The sequence below is a fragment of the Mesoplodon densirostris genome, chromosome X (genome assembly GCF_025265405.1).
Source record: "Mesoplodon densirostris isolate mMesDen1 chromosome X, mMesDen1 primary haplotype, whole genome shotgun sequence".
Lineage (NCBI taxonomy): Eukaryota > Metazoa > Chordata > Mammalia > Artiodactyla > Ziphiidae > Mesoplodon > Mesoplodon densirostris.
This window is the reverse complement of record NC_082681.1, coordinates 73,546,858-73,567,881: the sequence shown is the minus strand read 5'-3', so window position 1 is coordinate 73,567,881 and position 21,024 is coordinate 73,546,858. Positions and strand designations below refer to the sequence as shown.

General features: G+C 35.7%; 1 protein-coding gene across 6 annotated transcripts in view; it reads right to left on the bottom strand.

The window, feature by feature from the left end:
* ATRX (ATRX chromatin remodeler) overlaps positions 1-21,024 on the bottom strand; it is a 236,528-nt gene that overhangs the window by 97,747 nt on the left and 117,757 nt on the right. For all 6 annotated transcript variants that reach the window (XM_060088120.1, XM_060088116.1, XM_060088118.1 and 3 more), the window contains 5 exons: positions 20,151-20,366; positions 6,680-6,821; positions 5,163-5,272; positions 3,974-4,120; positions 3,643-3,820 (listed from right to left, as the gene is read on the bottom strand). In XM_060088120.1, coding sequence (XP_059944103.1) covers positions 3,643-3,820; positions 3,974-4,120; positions 5,163-5,272; positions 6,680-6,821; positions 20,151-20,366 — 793 coding nt within the window. The remainder of the gene's footprint in view (positions 1-3,642; positions 3,821-3,973; positions 4,121-5,162; positions 5,273-6,679; positions 6,822-20,150; positions 20,367-21,024) is intronic.

The window sequence follows — 21,024 nt, the reverse complement described above, 5'->3', positions numbered from 1 at the left end:
AAAAAACAAACAAACAAAAAAACAAGAAATAACAAGTGTTGGTGAGGATGTGGAGAGAAGGGAACCCTTGTGCACTGTTGGTGAGAATATAAATTGTTACAGCCACTATGGAAAACAGTTAAGGAGGTTCCTCAAAAAACTAAAAACAGAACTACCATATGATCCAGCAATTCCACTCCTGGGGATATAACTGGAAAAACTGAAAACAATAATTTGAAAAGATACACACCCCAATGTTCACAGCACCACTAATAATTGCAAGAGCCAAGATATGGAAGCAAACCAACTGTCGACAGATGAAAGGATAAAGAAGATCTCTCTCTCTCTCTCTCTCTCTCTCTCTCACACACACACACACACACACACACACACAGGAATGTTAATCAGCTATAAAAAAGAATGAAATTCTGCCATTTGCAGCAATATGAATGGATCTAGAGAATACTATGCTTAGTGAAATAAGTCAAACAGAGAAAGACAAATACTGTATGATAACACTTACATGTGGAATCTAAAAAACAAAACAAACAAATGTATATAGCAAAACAGAAAATGACTCACAGATATGGAAAACAAACTAGTGGTTACCAGTGGGGAGAGAGAAGAGGGAGGGGCAAGATAGGGATATGAGACTGAAAGATACAAACCACTATGTATAAAACACATAAGCAACAAGGATGTATCGTATAGCACAGGGAATTATAGCCATTATCCTGTAATAATTTTTAATAGAGTATAATCTGTAAAAATACTGAATCACTATGCTGAACACCTGAAACTAACATAATGCTGTAAATGAAGTATACCCCAATTTTTTTAAAAAAAACATTAAACTACGTTACAAAGAATAAACTTTAATGTATGCAAATAAAATGAAGGAACTGACCTATGTAACTTTAGAAAATGATGCTTGGAAATTATAAAGCTACAGACAAAAGCAATCATACATAAGCACTGTACTCTAGTTGGTAAATTTGTTTCTCACGAGGGTATAGGTTAATAATTCTAAAACTACTTTACAAATATGATGAGGCTGAATAAATAAGTAAATGGATAGTGGATGGTTGAAGCCAAGATTCTCACTGTTGAAAAAGATAAGTAACAGAATAACAAAAAAAGACTAAAATGAACCCTATGATACTGAATTAGAGTCAAATATATCATTATGACATCAAGTTTATGTTTATAAACACACATACACACACACACACACACACAGAGATAGATCTGTGTATATACCTGGATTCGTAGACCTATCACCTAGTTCTGTCTGCTGAGTGAACCTAGAAGCAATGACACTGAAGTAGCAACAAACACACCCAGTGCCCAGATCTCGGTTCGTAAACACCATTTTTCAGTGAAAGGAACCACGCATGGTTCCTTGTTGAAATGATGGACTCTGGGGCAAGGACAAATTAACATGATCCTAGAGCATACTACCAGAAAGTAATGAAGTGCTCAAAAAAATCAAAAGGATAAAACATCAAAGGAATACAGGAACCAATCTGAAAGAGCTCCCAGTGGACAAACTGGAACAATCTGAGCAACAAAATAAATAATACAGTGCTAGTTCTAACACATAAACTAGTAATAGATGATTAATCTATCCTGATATAAGTCAATGACTGATTAAATAAATGGGTAAGAAGGGACAAATCTTTCTTAAAGAAAAATTCCAAATTTAAGTGTAGATACTGCCCACTACAAGAGATGGAGCTTATTTTTTGCCCTCCCCCCACTTGGATGGGCTAGACTTAGTGACCGGCAAAGAACAGACACAGGTGAAAACAGTAACTCTACAGCAGAGAAACCTGGCAAACACTACCTTAACCAAGTGATGAAAATTAACATCACTAGTGATGTCATGTGGATCTAATTTACCCTTGATATGTGAGGAAAGGATACTACACCTCTAGTACATTATTTCAAAAACCTATAACCCCAGTCTAATCACAAGGAAAACAACAGATACTAGTGAACATCCTACAGGATACTTTAACAGTACTCCACAAGACTGACAAGATAACAGAAAATAAAAGAAAGACTAAGAAACTGTCACAGACCAGAGGAGACTGTGGAGACATTACAATTAAATGCAATGTGGTACCCTGGATGAGATCCTGGAACAGAAAGTGAACAGTAATATTAAACTGGTAGAATTCAAATATAGTTTGGAGTTTAGTTAATAATATACCAATTTCTTAGTTTTGACAAATCTGCCATGGCAATGTAAGATGAACAGTGGGGGATTTGGGTTCAAGGTAAATGGGAGCGTTCTTTACTATCATTTCAACTTTTCTGTAAACAAAAAAAAACACAAAATATTCCAAAATAAATTTTTTAAATGTCACTAAATGACTTACATGGAAATAACAAACGTTACTCTTCATGTTATGAGCTTTAATTTCTTTTTAATTCATTTCCTCATGATCACCATATTAAGCATCTGAAACTTGTTTAAACTGTTCCAAGGAAACCTTCTGAAAAACATGCTATTCACTAGCTCATAGCACTTTGACAACAAAACAACCACAGGACTTCTAGATGACTATTTTAATCATGAGAAAATGATAAACTTATTATTAGGCCTTAACACTTACAACAGCAATTAGTTTGGTACATGCTAATTACATCATTATCTAAAAAAAAGAGGCAAAAGGGTACAAACTTTCAGTGATAAGATGAATAAGGTCTGAGGACCTAATGTATAAATAACATCGTAATAACATGGCAACTGATAACAATGTATTGTATAACTGAAATCTGCTAAATGAGTAGAGCATAAATGTTCTGACCAAAAAAGAAAAAGAAAACTAAGTGAGGTAATGATGTGTAACTCAAAGGGGGTTATCCTTTCACAGTGTATACATATATCAAATCATCACATTGTACACTTTAATTATGTTACAATTTTACTTCTCAATTAAACCTCAATAAAGCTGAAAAAATAAATTAAAAATTAAAAGTAAAATTATAAAGGGGCAAAGTCAAGGATTCTAAATAATACTTGGATTAAGTAATTCTAAATTATTTTGGCAGTGAAAAATTGGACTTTCTCAACAAACATCTGAAGTCTCAACAGTGTCTTAAAGTAATTAGATATGACAAAATAAAGTTTGAAAATGAAAAAATATAGAATACAAACAACCAAATATTAATTGGTTCTGCAGATCGTACAACTTGCTGCTTTTACAAGTCACAAGTAAGAATCAAATATTTGGATCTTGCATCATGAAGATTACTGTTAGAAGGAATGACAGCCAATTCTTCTAATGACATAAAGTTGGGAAAGAAACGTAAAGAACTGTTTTCAGAGTATGGAGAGAGCTTTTGTAATCACCTAATATTCAGACAGTCAGAAGAATCTGCGATTGTGACACAGGTACCTGGTGAATTTTTAATGGTTTACAAGGTCTCCCTTGAAAACCTCAAACACTTCCAGACTCAGCAAATGAATTCTGAACATCTGGCAATATTAAGGGTAATTTCATCTTAATGAAATTATACTAAGAAACAGAAGGCAAAAACCTGAATGATAAACAAAAACCAGCTACTTAGTAGTTGGTCAATTAGTATTTGTTAAATATAAGCATATTTTTCATTCAACTTGTTTCTTTATCTCAGTGCCTGTTAATATCTTACCTGGATCAACCAAAGCTTTGTTAAATATTTCTTTAAGTTTCCTACTCTTCACATTCCTTCCTTGAGCAAGATTTCTGTACATCTCATAGCCTATGATCATAACACCACCATCTTCTTGCCATCTTTGCAGCATGTAGCTTCTCTCCTGAGGACGTTTCACAGTTGCTAATTCAGAGACCTTTTGTGAGGAAATAAAGATTTTTAAAGGTAGGAATGTATGAATACTAAATATGCCCACTGAAATATGCATCATTGGTAATTAAAAATATTTTTATTTTACTATATGAATTTCATACAGTTATTCTAATAGAAAACATTCTAAATATGATACCTCAAGCTTCTCATCATCTTTTAATCCCTCTTGCCACTTCTCAAATTCATTCATCCAATTCAAAGCAGTATTAAGAGGACAAACCACTAAAGCTGTGCTGAAATCCAATTTGTCACACAAAAGAACCGTATGAAGAAAGCTTACCACCTACAAGAAAACAAATTAAGTTGTCACCTTCATTTAAGTATCTGCAAAAAAATTAATAAATTTAACAAACCTACAATAGTTGGGTTTTTGGATTTTGTTTTGTTTTTTGCTTTTTGGTTTAAACAATAAAGCAACCAACAAACGGTCAATAGGGAAAGAGATAGGTACAATAAGGGACTTCAACTAGATGATATAGAAGATCCTTCCAACTCTAAAGCTCCATGATTCTACGATTGGTAATAATAATATAAAAAGTAACCACACCAAAACAGCTACTAAGTCCCTAGTCCCCAGAGAACATCCCTATGATCTTTAGAAAATACCACTGCCCATTTAGAAGAGAATTATGTTACCGAGTATTTTTCCATGTAAAGTGTTCTGAGTCACTGAATCTATAGTAATTGTCTTATGGCTTGAAATTTTATATATATATATGAACTAATTCCACATCTCTGCTACAACTCCTGCAGTCTTCCTGCAACTTCCTGCATTCAGAAATGTAGTATTTTAATAGTGAAAAGTATATTATGCTCTCATTACTATAGGATCACAGACTGTTAAAAAGTTGGGAATTCCCTGGCGGTCCAGTGGTTAGGACTCGGCGCTTTCACTGCCAAGGGCGTGGGTTCAATCCCTGGCTGGGGAACTAAGATCCCACAAAACCACGCAGCACGCCCCCCCCCCAAAAAAAACCAGTGTTGTAAAGGAACTTCATTTCCACCTCAGACTCTTTGCAGTTTTACTGGCTATTCCTGTAACCCTCCTCCTTCACTTCATTAGGATCTCTGCTCAAAGATCACTTCCTAAAAGATGCTTTCCCTCTCTATTCTTCCTTAACATTTACTATCTGAAAGTACATATTTCTTATTTTATTTGATTAAAATCTCTCTCCCCCACCAGAATATAAGCTTCTTGAGGGAGAAATCTTGTTATTCTTGCTCATTGCTTTATCTCCAGCACCTACAACTGTGCCTGGAACATAAAAGAATACATATTCTTGAATTAATGAATGCACAAGAACAGAATATCTTCATGCTCTTACCTGTAAAGTCTTACCAAGGCCCATGCAGTGGGCAAGAATGCATCCTGAACCTGGAGACTTCTTTGTTTTTTTTACAGACTCACAGCAGCAATCCCACATAAACTGAACACCTAAAAATGACAGCTTCGTTATGCTCAATTTAAAGGCTCAAGTTAAAAAACAATCTTCCATCGGGACTTCCCTGGTGGCACAGTGGTTAAGACTCACACTCCTAATGCATGGGGCCCGGGTTCGATCCCTGGACAGGGAACTAGATCCCACGTGCATGCCACAACCAAAGTTCGCATGCCACAACTAAGGAGCCAAAGAGCCTCAACTAAGGAGCACGCCTGCCACAACTAAGACTTGGCACAACCAAATAAATATATAAAATAAAATAAGATAAAATAAAATAAAATAAATCTTCCATCATAAACATATCAAAAACATAACCAAAACTTCTAAGAAACAGAATTTTTTAAAAAGAGAGATAAAAATCTCTTAAATGGGGCCTCCCTGGTGGCGCAAGTGGTTGGGAGTCCGCCTGCCGATGCAGGGGATACGGGTTCGTGCCCCGGTCTGGGAGGATCCCATATGCCGCGGAGCAGCTGGGCCCTTGAGCCATGGCCGCTGAGCCTGCGCGTCCGGAGCCTGTGCATCCGGAGCCTGTGCTCCACAACGGGGGAGGCCACAACAGTGAGAGGCCCGCATACCGCAAAAAAAAAAAAAAAAAAAAAAAAAAATCTCTTAAATGTAAATGAGATTTGTTTTACCCCCCCCCACACACACACACTAAGGTTAACTAGAAAAAAATGTGAACACAAGCACACAAGAGGGTAACTTTCACTCCTCTAAGCTATCACAGCAGACCTTCTCCATTCCCTGGGATGGTCCCAAGAGACATATGAATAATCTAAAATAGAAACTTTATCCAAAGAGAGAATAGATTCCTATCAAATATACTTTCAGGTTTATTGAGTCAATCAGGAAAAAAAATCCAGGAGATAATTCATCATTTCTCCCTTTATTCAACATTAAAAACTGAACAACAAAGGGGCTTGCTACCTAAGGAGTAGGAACTATAGAACTTCCCTTATGAATTCATTCATATACACAATCAAAACTGACTTACTGATTCCACTCTGACAAAGCAGAGGATAGGGATAATTTGGTATCTTTCCAAATCCAATGTAGGAGTATTATTAACAACATACTTGAAAAAGCATTTTTAACTAACTGTACCTCTCCATACCCCATAGCTGCCCTTAGCCAACCACTGCAGATTAGGTGAAATTCACTTGCTATATATACCCATTTGTGAGGGGCACACTTCCCCTTTCATAATACCCATTTTCTTTGCAATTGTCCAGTTTTGTTCTTCTTCATTTGCTTATGCACTCCATAAGGGCAGGGATCATATTTGTTTTGCTCACCAGTAGAAGTAACTCCAGTACTTAGCAGAATGTGAGGCACACAGGGGACACCAAATATTGGTAAAATTTAACTAAAATTGCTTTAATCATCTAATAGTTTCTTACCATCTACTTGATGGGGTTTCAATTTGATAACCATATTTCTATGAACCTGCACTAAAGGTTCTTTGGTTTCTTCATCTTCATCTAAAACCAACTTGGTTGTTATTGGACACTTAGTGGGTGAAGCATCTTCAATTTCTATCACCTACAAGAAAGACAATTATAGTTAAGCTCAAAGAAATCTTTCAAGCAATGGTGGAGTATGAGTCTTACTAAGGGAAATTTTGCAAAATACAGACACATCTACCTCCATACCATACATCCAATATTCTGGTTCAGTAAGACCAGGACAGATCACAGGTTTATATGTTTTCCAAAATCAAAAACCTCCACAAGACTTTGAATCACTGTGGTAATGTCGCTAATTTAGCTCATCAGTTCTCACCTTGAACATCTCAACATGTGTTAGGTAGAAATGTGACAAAAGTAGCACTCTAAATTAATCCATGGCACCACCATTAAAATTTGAATAGACACATGGCTCCCCAAAAGGGATTTTTCTATTCTTCTACAGGACATGTGAAAATGTGCAAGGGCACTTATGGTTATCACAATGACTGGTTAGGACTGATATTTAATGTAGGCAGAGGGGAAGGTAAATATAAATGTTCTACAATGTGAAAGACAGTCCCAAACAAGAACTGTCCCACCCAAGATTCCAGAAGACTCCCATTGAAAAACACAGTAAATATGTGTTGTGAAAGGGAAAAACTTTCAGAAACACTGATTTGAGAACCTCAGGCTTGAAAGCATGATAAGAACATATAATACCCTCTAAATGCAAAAGGGAAACAATTACCTCAAGTTTCTTATTTGAAAGAAAACTTAAATAGATATAAATACATATGAATACATGTATCTGTATATATTTTTTGCTTTCTTATCCCAATGTCTATCCATTACGTAGTATACTCAAGAACTGTATAAGCTAGGTACAAGTGTTGCCATTTTACAAATGAAAAAAAAATGAGGGACTGAGAAGTTAAATAACTTACACAAGGTCATACAACTATTAAGTATCACAACACTAAGAATTATACCCAGAGGATTAGGCTCCAGAGTCCATGCTCTTAACCACTATGCATTACTACTTTAATAAATGAAATGCTTGTATAAACAGGTTTATGGTTCCATGACAATCAATAAAGATTCATGATTTTAAACTGTAGACATTGTGATGCTTAAGGATAAAATATTAGCCAGTATTCGTTTCCTTATTTAGAACTGTAACTAGAAATGAATGGATTATTTGATACTCACTACTGAAATTTTCAAACATAAACAAAAGTAAACAGTAGCATAATGAGCCCCGTTACCCATTATTCAACCTCAAAAATTATCAACTTCTCGCCAGTTCTGTTTCACTGACAGTCTCCCACCCGTTCTCCAACTCCTTTGATTCCATAAATGATTCTGAAGCAAACCCAAGCAAGCCTGTTATTTCATCTGTAAGTGTTTTAGAATGTCTCTTTAAAAGGACACTCTCTCTTTTTAAAATCATAACTACAGTACCATTATTGCATGTAAAAATATTAAATAAGTCACAAATTTGTAATAAAACACCTGGATAGATACTTCACTTATATAAAACTGAAATTATATACAAATTAAGATTAATACCAGGAGAAAGTGTGGTGTAGTATAAATAGCACAGGCCGTTTAGATCCCAGCTCCATTTCAACAAGTTACTTAAACCCTCTTAGCTTCAGTTTCTCCATGTGCAAAGTAGGAAAGATTATAAACAACCCTCATGGGGTTGTTGCAGAGATTAAATAAGGCAAAGAATACAAAGTATTAGGCATAGACTAAGTATTCACTAAATTTTTATTGTGTTCTAGCTAGGATGTGTCCCAGCTTCATACTGCTGGGGCAAAGCCTTTAGCCAAAATGTAAAATTCTCTGAATGTCTTGTCCTATTTGCAAGGTGTGGTAGGCAGAATCCTAAAATGGCCTCCAAGATTCCCACCCTCTGGTATAATCCCATCCCCTTGAGTGTGACTGAGATATGTAACTATGATGAGATATCATTCCCATAATTGGGCCACTAATCGGCTGGGTTTGGTTTAATCAAAAGGGACATTCTCCTAGGTGAGCCAGACCTAATCAAGGTAAGCTCTTTAAAAGACCAAAGGGTAAGAGATGTTCTCTTCTGGTCTCCAAGACAAGCAAACTGACATACTGTGGAGAGAAGTCTCTAGTAGCTAAGGACCTCACTGCTACAATCACAAGGAACTGGATTCTGCCAATATGTGAGCTAGAAAACAACAAAGTCTTAGATGAAAATTGCAGCTCTGGCTAACATCTTAATTTCAGCTTGGTGAGACACTGAGCAGACGACCCAGTAGACCACGATCAGCTAAGCCACTCTCAAATTCCTGACTTATAGAACTGTGAGATAATAACTTTGTCTTGTTTTAAGCTAAGCTTGTGGTAATTTTTTAATGCACAGGAGTAAACTAATATACAAGGCTTTAAGAATTTTGAACCATATGTTCATAAGTGATATTTTAGCTATTAAGCACTATCTTCAGGATTGGAGATTAGTGAATCTTCATCCTGAATGGAGGAGAAGACAATTTATTAAAAAACTGTCTACTTATTAGTGACTAAGTGCATGTGTTTATGCAATTAAGGTACAATTTAATTAAAGTTTATATAACTAATAATAGTAATGAAATGGAGAATTTACAACAAATGATAAATTAAGCTATAGCAAAGAATAATAAATAAGGACATGAAATGTATCCCACATCTGAATTGAAAAAGGAAAAGAAAAAATGAAAACAAAACCATTTAAGCAACATACTGAAAAGGCTGAGCCCCATTTCTGCTGATGGAGATTCAGGATCACAATGCATGATGGAGTACTAGGGACCAAATTTACCCTCCTGCTGTAATCAATTAGGAAAGTAGACAAAATATACAAAACTAACGTTTTTGGACTTTGAATAAAAGGCACCAGCAGGACACTGATACCTGAGAGAAGCAAAACCAACAAGGAGGGCCCTATTCCCCCTTGACTGCTGCCTGAAGGCACATTCCAGAATCGAGGGTATCCAAAGCAGAACACTGGAGTTGTGCTGAGCTGGGGAGACAGAGGTCAAGCTGAGATGGCTAGAAAAACTACAGAGAGAAACTACAGAGAGAAAAGGACTATACAAAAAGACCTCCAGAATTCAAAATGGGAGTCACTGTCTTAACTGAATATTAAAATGCACATGAGGAGTAAAACTCCACAAAGTCAGACAAAGTGTGACCAAGAAGTTGTGAGCTACATAGTTCCCAATGATCATACAGATGTGGAAGGCATTCAATTTCAAACAAGGTAGAGCATACTCTTCATGCATAACACAGGGCATTCAGTAGAGACCAGAGAAAGGCCATCTTTAAAATGGTAGGACAGTTTTATGGTATTTTTACTTGTCCTTACCCCACTACCTCCTAGTGAGGTGATGGTCTTTTTTTTTTTTTTTTTTTTTTTTTTGCGGTACGCGGGCCTCTCACTGTTGTGGCCTCTCCTGCTGCGGAGCACATGCTTCAGACGCACAGACTCAGCGGCCGTGCCTCACGGGCCCAGCCGCTCCGCGGCATGTGGGATCCTCCTGGACCGGGACACAAACCCACGTCCCGTGCATCGGCAGGCGGACTTTCAACCACTGCGCCACCAGGGAAGCCCCGATGGTCTTATTCTTGAAGCAGAAGCAGCCTGGTTGACAGTTTCCTCCCTCAAACTAGAGGGAGCACAGCAGAAATTATTTGCAAATTATTGTATATATCTATTATAACCTGCCTGGGGATAACCAAAGGAATGACATAAAACTCCTATCATTGTTTCACCTAACTTGAAACTCTGATGGGAAAAAACAGAAAAAAAATGCTTAAAAAAAAAAAGCTACAAGGCAACTATAAACCCACAGATGTCACGGCCAAGACATTATAGGTGGAGACATACAACTGACCACCTAAGGCCCAGAGACGAAGCTAGGATGAGACTCTTGGAATTTAGGACATTCAAAACCAGCAAAATAGACAGAAGAATTATAAAACCAAGTGTACGCCCAGGTAAGAAACATGCTCAGAAAAAACCTGAAAAGACCTTAAGTTTTAACCTCCAAGTGATCCTTTAGCTTCATTGCAAATCTAGTTAAGTACTGAAGGAGTGCCCCAGTACAGAGCCAATCTACAAAGACTGGAAAAGATCAGGCATTCAAGGAAATCTCTTTCAAAACATTAACAGAACATTAGTGAAAGGAAAAGAGCATTCAGTAATGATGCAAAACAATAAACAAACTTTGCAAAAATAAATGGGGAGAGTCTCATATCAATCAGACTATGACAACTAAAGAAAAAAAAATACAGCAAATCCTTGGTAAGGGAGAGAACTTAATTTCCAGAGTTACTGCATTATAATAGCCAAATGCCCAATACGCAATTTAAAAAACCCCACAAACCAAACAATGAAACAGGAAAACATGGCCCATTCAAAAAAACAAGACAACAGAAACCATCCCTGATAAGTCCCCAACAATGGACTTATTAAACAAAGACATTAAAGTAACTGTCTTAAAATATGTTCAAAAACCCAAAGGAAACTGTGGACAATCTAAAGGAAATCAGGAAAACAATGTAGACACAAAATGGGACTGTCAACAAAGAAGTAGAAATTACAAAAAGGAGTCAAACAGAAAATCTGGAACTGCAAAAGGCAATAAATAAAATTAAAAATTCAAAAAGGATTCAGATATGAGCAGGCAGAAAATTATCAAACATGAAGATGTCAACTGGAATTATCAAGTCTAAGGAGCAGAAAGAAAAAAGAATTGAGAAAACTGAGAGACCGAGGGACGTGTAGGACATCATCAAGCAGATCAATATATACATTATGAGAGTCTAAGAAGAAGAAAAATAGGGGCAGAAAGGTTATTTGAGGAAATAATGGCCAAAGCTCCCCAAATTTGAGTAAAGACCAGGATCTACAAATCCAAGAAGCACAACAAACTTGAAGTGAGACAAACTAAGAGACCCAGACCAAGCACATTATAATCAGAACTTCAAAGTACAAAGAAAGAGAGAATCTTGAAAGTAGAAAGAGAGAATTGACTTGTCACATACAGGGATCATAAATAACATTATCAGCTTATTTCTCATCAGAAACTTGAAGGCCAAAAGGCAGTGCAATAATATATTTTAAAGTATTGAAAGAAAACAACTGTCAGCTGAGAATTTTATATCAAACAAAATAGAGGGAGAAATCAAGACATTCCTAAACTGAGAGAGTTCATTAAAAATAGACCTACCCTACAAGAAATGCTAAAGGGAAGCCTCCAGGTTGAAATGAAAAAAATGCTATATAGTAACTCAAAGATGTATAAAGAACTAAAGATGTATGGAAAAGATACACAGTCAAATATAAAACCCAGTACTACTGTAATTTTGGTTTGTAACTCCAGGTTTACTTTCTATAGGATTTAAAAGACAAAACCGTAAAAAGTAATTATAAATATATGTTATTGGGGCATAAAATGTATAGAAACAAAATCTGTGACATGAATTATATACAGGGGGGAATAGGGCTGTAAAAGACTATGATTTATGTGCATGACTGAGGTCAAGTTCATTCAATTTAAACTACATCATTATGACTTTAGGATGTTATATGTAATCCCATGTTAACCACAAAGAAAATATCTACATATGATACACAAAAGAAAATGAGATGGGAATCAAAATGTGTCACTGCAAAAAATGAAATAAACCAAAAAAAGGGAAGCAATGGAGGAAATGATGAGCAAAAAAGCATTAAGACATATAAAATATAGCATAATGGAGTAAGTAAATCCTTACTCATCAGTAATTACTTAAAATATAATGGATTAAACCCCCAATCAAAAGGCACAGAATGCTAAAATTGATTTAAAATGATCCAAATATTGGTTGTCTACAAAAGACTCACTTTAGATTAGAAGACACAAATAGGGCTTCCTTGGTGGCGCAGTGGTTGGGGGTCTGCCTGCCGACGCAGCGGACACGGGTTCGGGCCCTGGTCTGGGAGGATCCCGCATGCCGCGGAGCGGCTGGGCCCGTGAGCCACAACTGCTGAGCCTGCGTGTCTGGAGCCTGTGCTCTGCGGCGGGAGAGGCCGCAACAGTGAGAGGCAAATGCACGGTAATGAAGAGTGGCCCCCACTTGCCACAACTGGAGAAAGCCCTCACGCAGAAACGAAGACCCAACACAGCCATAAATAAATAAATAAATAAAAATTTTTTTAAAAAGACACCAATAGGTTGAAAGTGAAAGAATGGTAAAAGATATTCCATGTAAACAGCAACTAAGAAGGCTGGGATGGCTATATAAACATCAGACAAATAGACTTTAAGTCAAAAACAATTACAAAAGGCAAAATATATATATATTAATAGATGAGTAAATTAATCAAAAAGATATAACAATCATAAACATAAATGCACCCAAAACAGAGTCCCACATTATATGAAGCAAACACTGACAGAATTGAAAGGAGAAATAGGCTGTTCTACAATAATAGTTTGGAGACATCACACCCTACTTTCAATAATGCATAGAACAAGCCAACTAAAGATCAACAGGGAAACACAGAACTTGAACAACCCTGTAAACCAATTAGCCATAACACACAGAACACTCTGCTCAACAACAGCAGAGTATGAATTTTCCCAACTGCACATGGAACTTCTCAAGGACAGACTACATGTTAGGGCACAAAACAAGCCTTAATAAATTTTAGAAGATTAAAATCATAAAAATCAACTATACTTCAATTAAAAAAATAAATAAAATGAAAGGTTTTACTGACCTCTTAAAAAATAAGTAAATAAATAAAATCATAAAAAACTATCTTCTCCAATCACAGTGGAATGAAACTAGAAATCAATAACAAAAGGACAATGGGAAAAATGCAAATATGCATAAATTAAACAAGATACTCTTAAATAACCAATAGGCCAAATAAGAAACCACAAGGGACGTTAGAAAATACCTTCAGACAAATTAAAATGAAAACACAAAATACTAAAACCTGTGGGATTCAGCAAATGAAGTGCTAAGTGGGGAATGTATAGTGGTAAACATACACATTAAAAAGGAAATAAGATCACAGATTGAGAACTTAACTTTACACCGTAAAGAAGTAGAAAAAGAGGAGCAAACTAAACCCAAGCTAGCAGGTGGAAGGAAATAATATGGATTAGAGCAGACAGAAATAAAACAGACACTAGAAAGAGAAAATCAACAAAATCAAAAGTTGGTTCTTTGAAATGAATAAAATTCACAAATCTTTAGTTAGAATGAGTACGACAAAAAGATAGAGGATTCAAATTATTAAAATCTGAAATAAAGGTGATGACATTACTAGCAATTTTACAGAAATAAAAATAATTACGAAAGAATACTATGAACAACTATACAACAAAATGGGTAACATAGATGAAATGGAAAAATCCCTAGAAACACAAACCACCAGATCAGACCCATGAAGAAAACAAAATCTGAACAGACTGCTAAACTAGTTAAGAACACTGAATCAGTAATCAAACTTCCAACAAAGAGAAAAGCCTAGGGCCAGATGGACTTCCCTGGTGAATTTTACCAAACATTTAAGAAATAATTAATGACAATTTTTCTCAAACTCTTCTAGAAAACTGAAGATGAGGGAATATTTTCTAATTCATTCAGTGAGACCAGCATTACCCTGATTCAAAATTCAGACAAATAAACTATATGAAAACTACAGATTCTCTATTAATATAGATTCAAAACTCCTCCACAAACTACCAGCAAACCAAATTCAACAGCATATTAACAGGATTATACAAAATGGCAAAGAAAGAAACTGTCATGACAAAGGATTTGGCAATGATGTCTTAAATAAAACATCAAAAGAACAGGCAATGAAAGAAAAAAATTGATAAATTGGACTTCATCAAAATTTCACACTTTTATGCAAAGTATACTTACCAATAGAATTAAAGATAATCCACAAAATGGGGGAATATATTTGCAAATTACATATATAAGAGACTGATATCCAGAATATATAAAGAACCCCTACAATACAACAATAACAAAAAAAGCACAATTTAAAAATGTGCAAAGGACTTGAATAGACATTTCTCCAAAAATATACAAATGGTCAATATGCATATGAAAAGATGATCAACATCATTAGTCATTAAGGAAATGCAAATCAAAACCATAATGAAATACCACTTCACAATCATTAGGTTGGCTATTACAAAAGGGGGGGAGGGGAAGAGAAGAAAGAAGAGAAAAGAAAGAAAAAGAAAATAAATATTGTAAAGATATAGAGAAATTGGAACCTGTATGCACTGCTGGTGGAAATATAAAATGGTGCAGCTGTTGTGGAAAACACTGTGGTTATTCCTCAAAAAATACATCAATAATTACCATATGTTCCACCATTCCACTTCTGTATATATACCCAGAAGACTGGAAAGCAGGAACTTGAAGAGATATTTGTATATCCATGTTCAAAGCACCATTATTCACAGAAGCCAAAAAGTGGAAGACACCTAAGTATCCATCAACGGATAAATGAATAAACAAAATGTTGTATATGTATAGAATATACTGTCCATCCTTAAAAACAAATTAAATTCTGATAGTTGATATAACATGAATGAATCTTCAAAACATTCTGCCATGTGAAATAAGACAGACAGAAAAGGACAAATACTGAATGATTCCACTCATATGAGGTACCTAGAATAGCCAAATTCATAGAGACAGAAAGTAGAAGAGAGGTTACAAGAGACTAGGGAGAAGAGGGAATGGGAATTTATTGTTAAATGGGTACACAGTTTCTGTTTAGGATAATGAAAAAGTCATGAAAAAGGATGGTGATGATGGTTACACAACATGTATTTCACTGAACTGTGTACTTAAAAATAGTTAAAATAGTAAGAAATTTTTAAAAAGAACCCAAAGAAGCACAAACAAAAGAAGTCATGCCAATATGTAACAGGATACTCCAATTTAGTGAAAACGTTGGAACAACCTAACTGTACCTCAAAAGAAGACTTGGGGATGGGAGGATTGACAGTGGTACATCCATTCAACAGATAAGCTGTTTCACAGTTAAGAGCAGACACAACCTAGGGAGGACAGAACACTCTCGAAACATTAAGTAAAAGGAAAAAAGGCAAGCTGAAGAAAACCACAAAAATACATACAGTAGATGGGTGAATTCCATGGTATGTCAAAAGCAAATGTACACTTAAGATTGGTATATTTCACTCAAAATAAATTTTACATAAAAAGAAAAATTTTAAATAAATATGAATTCTAGCTAATGACATGCAAGCTAAAGCATTAAGGTTAAGTGAAATGATGTCTGCAATTGACATTGAAATGCATAAAAAATATAATGATGGATAGAGAAATTAGTAGATAAATAGGAATGTAACAAACCAAGTATAGTAAAATGTTAACAGAAAATCTAGGACCTGAGTTTATGGGAAATCACTGTGAAATTCTGTAAACCTTGCAGTACGTTGGAACTTTTCATAGTAAAATGCTTGAAAAGAAAGATGGTGTGACTATACTATCATCACATAGAGTAGATTTCAGATGGTGAAAAATCACCAGAGGTAAAAGGGGACATTACTCATTGATAATGGGTCAATTCACAAGAAAGGCATAACAATCTTACATGTACATGTACCTAATAACAAACTATAAGCAAAAAACTGAGAGAAGTGCAATGAGAAAATGACAAATCGACAATTATAGCTAGAGACCTCAACACTGCTCTCTCAATATGAGACAAAATATCATTAAGGATAAACAGGACCTGGGACTTCCCTGGTGGTCCAGTGGATAAGACTCCACGCTCCCAATGCAGCGGGCCCGGGTTCGAGCCCTGGTCGGGGAAATAGATCCCACATGCATGCCACAACTAAGAGTTCGCCTGCTGCAACTAAGACTCTGCATACCGTAACTAAGAAGTCCACATGCTGCAAATTAAGAGTCCGCGTGTTGCAACTAAGACTCCATATGCTGCAACTAAAAAAAAAAAAAAAAAAGATCCCACATGCCACAACTGAGACCTGGCGCAGCCTAAATAAACATTTTTTTAAGTGTTAACTTAAAAAAAAAACAAAAGGATATACAGGACCTGAATGTAATAAACCATTATAACCTAATTGAAATTTATAGAATATTTCACCCCACAACGGCAGAATATATACATGGAACGTTCAAAAAGATACATCATTTTCTGGGTCATAAGAAATATAGAAATGATCTGAACAGAGTAAAAGGAAAACACAAAACATCAAAATTCATACACTGCAGCATTTAAAACAGTATGCAGAGTGGGGAACTTTATACCTTTAAATGTATATATTAAAAAAGGAGCAAGATCCAAAATTCACCTTAAGTAGCTGGTAAAAAAGCAAATTAAACCTGAAGAAAGAGTGATAACATAAAAGTAGAATGGAAACCAATGAATTAGAAAAAGGTGAAACCAATGAATTAGAAAAAGTTGAAAACAATAGAGGAAATTAAATCCAAAGCTGGTATTTTTGAAAAGATAGTAAAATTGCTAAACCTCTAGAGAGACTAATCAAGAAAAAAAAAGACAAATTATCAATAACACAAATGAAAGATGAGATATCATGACAGTGCCTACAAAAACAAAAAATACGGGAATACTGTGAACAAATTTACATCAATAAATTAGACTACATAAATGAAATGGAGAAATTCCTTAAAGACAAAATTTACCAAAACAGACCTAAGGAGAAACAGATAAGTCTAAATAGCCCTACATTTATTAAAGTAACTGAATCTGTTTAAAATTTTCTAAAAACTCAGAAAACATCAGACCAATAGCTTCACTGGAGAATTCTATCAAACATTTAAGAATGAAATAATATCTATCTTACAAACATTCTTTTAAGAAGACAGAGGAGGGCTTCCCTGGTGGTGCAGTGGTTGAGAGTCTGCCTGCTGATGCAGGGGACACGGGTTCGTGCCCTGGTCCAGGAAGATCCCACATGCCACGGAGTGGCTAGGCCCGTGAGCCATGGCTGCTGAGCCTGCGCGTCCGGAGCCTGTGCTCCGCAACGGGAGAGGCCACAACAGTAAGAGGCCCGTGTACCGCAAAAAAAACAAAAAACTAAAAACAGAAGAGATAGAGCACTTCCCTACTCATTTTACATGAGAACAGTATTACTGTGATAGCAAAAACAGAAAGATATTACAAGAAAAGGAATTTACAAACCAACATGTCTCCTTAACAGTGAGGTAAAACTCCTGTTGAAACAATATAGCAAAAGAAATACAACAATATATAAAAAGAGTAATATACCATGACCAAGCAAGGCTTATTCTAGCAATGCAAGACTAATTTCCTAGATCACCATATACATTAAAAAGCATTTGACAGCTTCCCTGGTGGTACAGTGGTTATGAATCCACCTGCCAATGCAGGGGACACAGGTTAAGCCCTGGTCTGGGAAGATCCCACATGCTACAGAGCAACTAAGCCCACGGGCCACAATTACTCAGCCTGCGCTCTAGGGCCTGTGAGCCACAACTACTGAGCCTGCGTGCCCTAGACCCCGCTCTGCAACAAGAGAAGCCACCACAATGAGAAGCCCGCACACAGCAACGAAGAGTAGCCCCTGCTCGCTGCAACTAGAGAAAGCCTGCGCACAGCAACGAAGACCCAACACAGCCAAAAAAAAAGAAAGAAAGAAATTTATAAAAAGAAAAGCATTTGAAAAAATTAACTATCCTTTTATAATTTAAAAACAGAAATGAACAATAAATTTGAAAGAAATTAATAAAATGGTTTCTGTGTATAGACAACATGACTGAATATGTAGAAAATCCTCAGGAACCTACAAAAAAAGCTACCTGAACTCGTAAGAGAATTTGGCAAGGTCACAGAACACAAGGTCTTTAAATCACTTGAAATTTCATTTACCATGACATCAGAAAATATAAATTACTTAGGGATAAATTTAGCAAAATATGTGCTAGGTTTGTATAATGAAAAGCATAAAACATTGCTAAGAGAAATAAAAGGAGCACTAAATAAATGGAGAAATATACTATATTTATGCAACAGTAAACAAAATACTGTTAAGATGTCACTAATCTAAATATCCAACACAATCCCAATAAAAGTTCCAGGAAGATTCTTGTTAAAAATTGACAATAGGATACTAAACAATATGCAAATAATTGAGTAGAGCCAAAACAACTCTAAAAAAGTAGAAGAGGGCTTCCCTGGTGGAGCAGTGGTTAAGAATCCGCCTGCCAAGGCAGGGGACACGGGTTCGAGCCCTGGTCCGGGAAGATCCCACATGCTGCAGAGCAACTAAGCCCATGCACCACAACTACTGAGCCTGTGCTCCAGAGCCCGTGAGCCACGACTACTGAGCCCATGTGCCACGACTACTGAGCCCATGTGCCACAACTACTGAAGCCCGCACGCCTAGAGCCCCTGCTCCGCAATGAGAGAAGCCACCACAATGAGAAGCCCGCACACTGCAACGAAGAGTAGCCCCCGTTCACCGCAACTAGAGAAAGCCCACGCGCAGCAATGAAGACCCAACGCAGCCATAAATAAATACATAAATAAAAGTTTTAAAAAATAAATAAAAAAGTAGGACAAAATTGTAGAAGTTACAGTATCTGATTTCAAGACTTACTATAAGGTTACAGTAATCAAGACAGTGTGGTATTAGCTTAAGGATAAACATAAAAATAAGTATCCAAATTCAACACAGTATGTAGTGAGACTTTCTTAGGATCCTGATTCACACCAACTATTTTCAAAACCACTATTATGTTTGTGAGGAAAATGAAATTATTTTGAATTTTAACTGGATATTTGATGATATTATGGAATTATTGTTAAAGTTTAAGTGTAATAATGGCACTGTGGTAATGTTTAAAATGTCCTTATCTTTCAACAATATATTCTGAACTATATATAAGCAAAATGATATGATTTCCGAGACTTCTCCAAAATAATCTGAAGGCAAAAGAATAGATTAAACAAAACTGACCATGTGCTAGTAACTGTTGGAGCTGGGTAATGGATACATGGAGATTTATAATACTATTCCTTCTGCCTGTACCTGTGCTTAAAATTTTTTACAAGAAAAAGTTTATTCAAAAAATTGAAATGTTTTATGGATTTAAGCAATAACCTCTTAACATTTTTCTACTCCAAATAAAACACAATCACTCTGGTGATCAAGAATCTCAACTCTTTCCTGTACCTAATTCATATAACCTAATGAAGATTTATAAGTTGCATAAAATATTGCTAATAGGAAAAAGTAACTGTAACTAAAAATCTGTGGTTGATTACAACATCCTATTCTTGAAATACTGAAGTATATCTATGAATCTATGAAGGTCATATTTTAAAAAAAATCATAAATAAAAATTGGTTTACCTCTCTCAATTTCTCTCGCTCACGTTCCCGCTCAGCAATACGCTTTCGCCTCTCTTCCTCTTCCTTAAGAGCATTTTGTGTTTCTGTTCTTAGTTTATCATCTTTAAGAATCTTTCGAATTTTCTTTCTGCCTTTTCCAGGAGACTTGGAATCATCATTTTCATCTTCTTCTTCGTCGTCTTCATCTTCTTCTTTATCATCTTCTTCAGAATTACTCTATGGAATTTAAATGATCAAAGGTTAATACTATAAAGTTTTCTAATTTGTCCACTTGATATTCCAATTAACATACCAAGAAAAGGTGGAAGAAATGTACTGAAAAGCTTCAGAATTATACTTTGTAATATAGAAGAGTATTAAAAAACAACCCTAAAAAGGGGACAAAGGACTGAACAGACATTTCTCCAAAGGAGACATAGAAATGTCCAATGAGCACATAAAAAGATATTCAACATCACTTGTCATTAGGGAAATTTAAATCAAAACCACAAATGAGATACTAACTCACACCCATTAGGATGGCTATTAAAAAAAACAGAAAATAAAAAGTGTTGGTGAGGATGTAGAAAAACTGGAAGGCTGGTGCATTGGGAAAACAGTGTGGCAGTTCCTCAAAAAGTTAAACACAAAATTACCATATGATCCAGCAATTCCACTTCTCAGATTATAACCGAAACAATTAAAAGCAGGGACTCGACCGCATTCACAGCAGCATATTCAAAATAGCCAAAGGTAGAAACAACCCAAACATCCATCAACAGATGAATGGATAAACACAAAGTGATATACACATACAATGGAATACTATCCAGCCTTAAAAAGAAAGGAAATTCTGACACATGCTACAACGTGGATGAACTGTGGAAACATTATG